General features: G+C 48.8%; 1 protein-coding gene and 2 non-coding genes across 3 annotated transcripts; all 3 read left to right on the top strand.

Annotated features, from left to right (window-relative positions):
* Window positions 1–1,024: 1,024 nt before the first annotated feature.
* TPT1 (tumor protein, translationally-controlled 1) lies at window positions 1,025–4,581 on the top strand. The gene is made up of 6 exons (XM_061133620.1): window positions 1,025–1,177; window positions 1,422–1,495; window positions 2,056–2,246; window positions 2,611–2,716; window positions 3,475–3,591; window positions 4,356–4,581. The coding sequence occupies exons 1-6, from the start codon at window positions 1,150–1,152 to the stop codon at window positions 4,356–4,358; spliced, it is 519 nt and encodes a 172-aa protein (XP_060989603.1). The 5' UTR covers window positions 1,025–1,149; the 3' UTR covers window positions 4,359–4,581.
* LOC133049754 (small nucleolar RNA SNORA31) lies at window positions 4,155–4,286 on the top strand. Its single transcript, XR_009691444.1, has one exon. It is a non-coding gene; the product is annotated as a small nucleolar RNA SNORA31 (small nucleolar RNA).
* A 740-nt stretch (window positions 4,582–5,321) lies between the features above and the next one.
* On the top strand, window positions 5,322–5,450 carry LOC133049755 (small nucleolar RNA SNORA31). Its single transcript, XR_009691445.1, has one exon. It is a non-coding gene; the product is annotated as a small nucleolar RNA SNORA31 (small nucleolar RNA).
* The last annotated feature ends 576 nt before the right edge of the window (window positions 5,451–6,026 follow it).

The following is a 6,026-nucleotide window of genomic DNA, read 5'->3' as shown; positions in this document are numbered from 1 at the left end:
TCCAAATAAAATTTGGGCAGGTGGAAAGCGCCTTCTTTGTATGTTTAACCTAGCTCCTGGGTTATTATCTTAACTACACTTTATTTTTATTTTTTAAATTAATTTACCTCAACTACACTTTAAAGTGACAACACATCCTTTTTTTCAAACAAAGGACCTAATTCTAGACTAAGCGCAAAACAGAAACAGGAAGATTCTTTAGCTGCCTTAGGAACCACAAGCTTTCAAATACGGGACCAAACTGAGAGACAGGAAAGCTGTGCAAACTTCCTTGACAGCTTCCTTCCTTCCCAAGCCCCTTTCCAGACTCTACGCCCCCCACTATCATTCCCAGGGGGCAGGCAGGCCGAGGTGGGTCCCACAGACCGGACTTGGCTCCGCCCCACAAAGCAATCAGGAAACTCGAAGTGGGGCAGCCCTAGGACAAGCGCTGAAAAGTTCTCTGAGGTCCTCAGAGATCACAGGGGCTGGACACAAGCCAAGTCCTCTGCCCTCATCGTCCAGGGAACCCTCCGTAAACGCAAAGTCCTTCACAGCAGCTGACGCTTTCAGTTCCCAGAAACAGCGGGAGCTTGCGCGGCACCAGGCCTGGGGCGGAAACTTGAGATTTCATCTAAGCCCCACCCGGGCGGCACCTACCAGGGCCGACCCTGGGGTGTCGCGAGCGGCCGGGCCCCAGGCGCCGCCTCCACCACTCAGGACCGGGGAGCGTCTTCCTCCTCCCTCCCCCCGCGCGCTCCTCACCTACCATTCCTCTCCCTCGCGCCGTCCGGCATTTCCCCCCCGCCCCACCCCCTCCTCTGCCTTCCCCTTTCCCAGAGCCGCCGGGCGAGCCCGGGGTGGAACGCGCAGCCTGGTACCCCGATGCCAAGTCCCCGGATGCGCCCCTCCCCTCCCCCACGGCCCGCACTGCGGCCCCGCCCCTCGCGCAGCTCTGCGTGACGCGTCACCCCTCGCGGCGCTTCCGGAGGCGCCGCGCGCGATGACGTAGAGGGACGTGCCCTCTATATGAGGTCGGGGAGCGGCAGAGTCGGCCTTTTCCGCCCGCTCCCCCCTCCCCCCGAGCGCCGCTCCGGCCGCACTGCGCTCGCTCTGAGCTCCGGGCTCCTGCTAAGCCAGCGCCGCTGTCGCCTCCCTCCAGTCGCCATCATGATCATCTACCGGGACCTCATTAGCCGTGAGTCGGGACTGCACTGCTCCTCACACGGCGCGCAGGGCACGCGGCGGCATATGGGTGGAGACGGGGGGCCGGTCGCCGCCGCCGCCGCCTCTGCCGCCGCTGTCGTGGGTCTGAGGAGGGGCGCTGCTTGGGGGCGCGCGCCGGGGCCCGGGGCGCCCGGGGAGGGGCGGCGCGGCGCGGGAAATGGCGCCCGCTCGGGCCGCGGGCGCCTCGTGACGGGTGGATCTGTGTCCCCGAGCAGATGACGAGATGTTCTCCGACATCTACAAGATCCGGGAGGTCGCGGACGGGCTGTGTCTGGAGGTGGAGGGGAAGGTGAGTCGGCCGGGCCAGGGCCACGGCCCCGTCCGCGGCACTGGGGGGAGGCGAAGGCGGGCGGGCTCGGGTTTCCGCCGCTCCCCCGCCCGAGGTTGTGCAATCCTCTCCGTTGCCTCCTGGCGGAGGAGACTCTCTTTCCGGGCTCGGGTTTTTCTAGAAAACTGGAGGCGGAGCTGAGCCTGGAAATAGGTCCGCCGCTTCGACGCCCATCCTCCCTCCCAGGCTGTCCGGGACAGACAGGTTGTCTCCGGTTTGGGCGACCCAAGCGTTTTATCGTTTGCCTGGTTTTTCTTTGCTCAGCAACCCGACATCCCATGCAAAACTTCCACCGGGTTGTAAAATGACCCCTTTTTCGTTTGGGCCAACGAAGAGTTGTGGAACTGAGATGTTTCAGGGGAAAGAAGGGCATAGATTTTTTCTCCCCCCATATAGTTCATGGTTTTGAACGAGAATTAAGTGTTGAAGGATGACGGATGAAAGGGCTGCCAGCATAGATTCTTCGATGCGTTTATGGTAAGGTCGAGGATGTGTTAGCGACTAAACTTTTCTTAATGCAGATGGTCAGTAGGACAGAGGGTAACATCGATGACTCGCTCATTGGTGGAAATGCCTCCGCTGAAGGCCCCGAGGGCGAAGGTACCGAAAGCACAGTAATCACTGGTGTCGACATTGTCATGAACCATCACTTGCAGGAAACCAGCTTCACAAAAGAAGCCTACAAGAAGTACATCAAAGATTACATGAAGTCGTAAGTGATACTGACACACCCAACTGATGTCTGAAAATCCTATAGGATTTAGGGGTTGGCTTCCTTTGAGATTTTTAACAGCAGGCGTGCTTGTCAAAGGCTTTTTTGCTATTGATGAGCACAGAAGGGGGGCTGCTTTTTTATAAATATGAGGATACTGGCGGGTGCAGTGTGGTTTTACTTTTTTTTAGAATAGTCCTTTGGTATAGAATAAGCTGAGGTGAAATTCAAAGTTAGGAACAGCCTTAAAACATCCCTCGTATGAGTTAGTAATCTCCATGATATTTTGGTGGTTTCAGTTTGGAACTTTTACTGAATGGAAACTTTGCTCAGAACTGATGAATGTGTCAATATGTTGTTTTAGAATCAAAGGGAAACTTGAAGAACAGAGACCAGAAAGAGTAAAACCTTTTATGACAGGGGCTGCAGAACAAATCAAGCACATCCTTGCTAATTTCAAAAACTATCAGGTAAATAACTTTAAAATATTTGGATCAAAGGATTGTATAATTTTAACTGAGCAAAACATGAGTTATTTGATGAGCCTCTGATGTAATTAAGTTGGAGTTATTTTTCTGTGTTTTGAGCAGTTTAAATACAGATTTTACTTCAGCAGTCTGGGCTGTAGCGAGTTGCCTTCTCTGCTCCCAAGCAAGAGTGTTTCCAGATCTTGTCTTCTGCTTCCAAAATCTTACTCGACTCAACATTTCCCAGTTCTTTGGAATTACTTGTTTACTCCGAACTAGTCTTCTGGTTTTCTTTTTACAATACCAGTGTGTCTTGTTGCCACTGAAGCTGTTTCTGATCTGAGCTTGTCCTGTGGAGAAACTCCAGTGACTTTCTTTTACTGAACACAACCTGGTTTTCACACATCCTCTGGCCATAAGATAACTTCTCATGGGATGTGCTCTTCTCATTGGTGGCCTTGTGTTCTCTTGTGCTTGACTTTGTAAACAGCCTTGTTTGTAGGGTTTAGACTGAGATGTGTGGGGTTAGGTTTCCAGGGAGCGCAGTGTCCCTGGATTGCTCTGAACTCCTAACATTTGGTTATTAGTACTTTGCATGAACCGAAGTTTGATTAGTGAGCATTTTCCTCATCAGAACTCATTAGTTGCTGACTAAATAGTGCCTTGATTAGATATTGGTGTTCTGAATCCTTTGATTTATTGTGTTTTGATACAGTGCATTCCTGTATAATCTAATTCTGGGTATTTGTTTGCTTCCTAAGTTCTTTATTGGTGAAAACATGAATCCAGATGGCATGGTTGCTCTGCTGGACTACCGTGAGGATGGTGTAACCCCATATATGATTTTCTTTAAGGATGGTTTAGAGATGGAAAAATGTGTAAGTATAAAGAAGTGGGTTGAAATCAGTCATGTAAAAATAGAGATATTACAACCTTTAACAAATAAACCACTTAATGATAATATTGGCAGCTGGTTGGAAAGGCCATGCTGTTACTAGCTTTTAGTAAGTACAATTTAGAGCAGGCTGCTGACCTGATAGGCTAGTTGCTTCAGTAAAATTAAATGAATGTCTGCTGGGCAAGGAACTGCTAAAGGAGAAATGAAACCACTCATTTGTCTTGGCTTTCAGCAGCTTCCATGTAAATTAGGAGTAAGATAAATTTAAGGCTACACTAGGGAATTCCCTGGTGGTCCAGTGGTTAGGACTCTGGGCTGCCACTGCCAAGGGCCGGGGTTTAGCACTGGGTTGGGAAACTAAAACAAGCTGCTTGGTGCAAAAACAATCTACCCTAAACAGGATCGGGGCAGCAGTGACCACAAACGTCAAAGGACAGTACAGATGTCTTGCCAAAGGGATTGTTCAAAGAATGTGTGAGGTTTTTGTTGGAATAGGGTGGGTGGGCCTTCTCAGAATGCTTCTCTGACTTGGTAAGGATGGTTGTGCATCCACTGATAGACCTTGAACAGTCTGCAGTTGTTCCTTTGGTTTGCACTAGGATGCAAAAGCAACATCCCCGCGCTTTCTGTCTGTCTGTGTGTGTGACAGCTCGGATTGAATAGGGGAGTACATCTGAAGCCTAGAAACGTGAGCTACTTTCATGCCACAAAGGTGTGTTAATGGGCTCTTCCTTGTTTTCCCAGTAACAAAGTTGGCAGTTACTTTGGATCAATCACCTGTCGTCATAACTGGCTGGCCACTGCTTTTCATCCACACAACACCAGGACTTAGACAGATGGGACTGATGTCATCTCGAGCTCTTCATTTGTTTTGAACGTTGATTTATTTGGAGCGGAGGCATTGTTTTTGAGAAAAACGTGTCATGTAGGTTGTCTAAAAATAAAACGCATTTAAACTCATTGGAAAGAATGCCTCTTAGTTTAATATGTCATGTCTAAATCCATCCTTGTAGCCTTCCTGGAGCAGCTAGAGTCTGGTTGTAGCCTACCACTAGAAAGCACCTTCAGATAACGTCTACAGTGAAACCACTTCCGGGACTTGGAATATACAAGAATCAGAAGTAACTGAGTGGAGTAAAGGGAAAGACCATGCTCATGACAGTGCCAACCAACACTTGAAGTGGATTGCTTACACATTCATCACCTACAAACGGAAGTGGTTAATCTGGAAGTTTACAAAAGAATAAAGAGAGACTAACACAGTTGGAAGCAAAGTACTGTCTGAGCTTATTTTAGAGCTGAGTTCTAGAGAAATCTAGACATCTGGAATACTTCTGTCAAACTCCTTGGAACAGGGATGACAGACTGGCTCGCCCACCACCTGTTTTGTGGCTAAGGTGGTGCTTACATTTTTTAAGTGGTTCACAGTAGCTTATGGGACATGAAAAAATAAAGTTTGTCCAGTTTTACTAGGGCACTACCATGCCCTGTATTGGCTGGTACTGGCTGGTTCTGACATTGCAAGAACAGATCAGTGACAGATCTAAGGGTCTCCGGAGAGCCCTGAGGTACCCATGTGGCCCTTTATAGGAAAGATTTACGGGCCATTGTTTGAAAAGATGAAGTTTATAAATGGACTGTGGAGTAGTTGGTGGGCAGAGAGAGAAACAAATGCTCTATCTGTAAAAAGGTGTGGGTATCAATATGAAAATGCATCATTTGACAGACCTGAAGCAGTTACTGTCTGCTAAGGTTTCCACTACAGATGCAAGAAAAACATCCTCGCGCTTTCTGCCTGTCTTGATTGTGCCAGCCCAGATTGAATGGGGGAATACAGGGCGAAACTTGGAACCTTACAACCAAGTGACGTCCAGAGTCCGTGGTACGGTGCAGAGCCTCAGACAGGTTGGTAGTGCCCCCTGGTGACAGTCCAAATAATTGGAAACTGCAGTCGTGCTGAGGGCAATTCTAAGCATTCTGTTGTTAAGTAGTGTAGATAACATGCCAGTGATAGAGGAGGCCACTTACCTCTGAAATGTACTAATGGGAGACTTTTCAGGCAGGGGTCAGTGCTATGAAGGTGACAATCATAGTGGGAGAAGTAACATAAGCTGTGAGCTTGCATGGAAAAGGCTGGAAGAACAGGAATAGCAATATAGAGACTAGGAAGTGAAGAGTCCAAGTCGTTGCCTAAGAAGGCTTATTTTGGATCGTTTTCTAGTTGGTGTCATCTGGCTCAAGATAGTGTTCAAGAATAACAGGTGGTAGGTACTTACTGTACACATCAGAAGGCATGTGTTTTGTGTCACGTCTAGTAAGCGGAAGCTGAAAAGGAAGGAGATTATGTGGGTATCTGGGAGCGAAGCATGCCAGGCAAAAGAGTAGCATGTTGAAGTAGTGTGGTTGACAGGTTCA

This window comes from Dama dama, chromosome 30 (assembly GCF_033118175.1).
Source record: "Dama dama isolate Ldn47 chromosome 30, ASM3311817v1, whole genome shotgun sequence".
In the NCBI taxonomy this organism is placed as follows: Eukaryota; Metazoa; Chordata; class Mammalia; order Artiodactyla; family Cervidae; genus Dama; species Dama dama.
This window is presented reverse-complemented; position numbering and strand designations above follow the sequence as displayed.

Bases quoted from the DNA above. Each gene is read 5' to 3' on its own strand.
- TPT1 (XM_061133620.1), top strand. From the start codon at position 1,150: ATGATCATCTACCGGGACCTCATTAGCC. The intron at 1,178-1,421 runs GTGAGTCGGGAC...GTCCCCGAGCAG, and splicing joins CTACCGGGACCTCATTAGCC to ATGACGAGATGTTCTCCGAC. The intron at 1,496-2,055 runs GTGAGTCGGCCG...TTCTTAATGCAG, and splicing joins GTCTGGAGGTGGAGGGGAAG to ATGGTCAGTAGGACAGAGGG.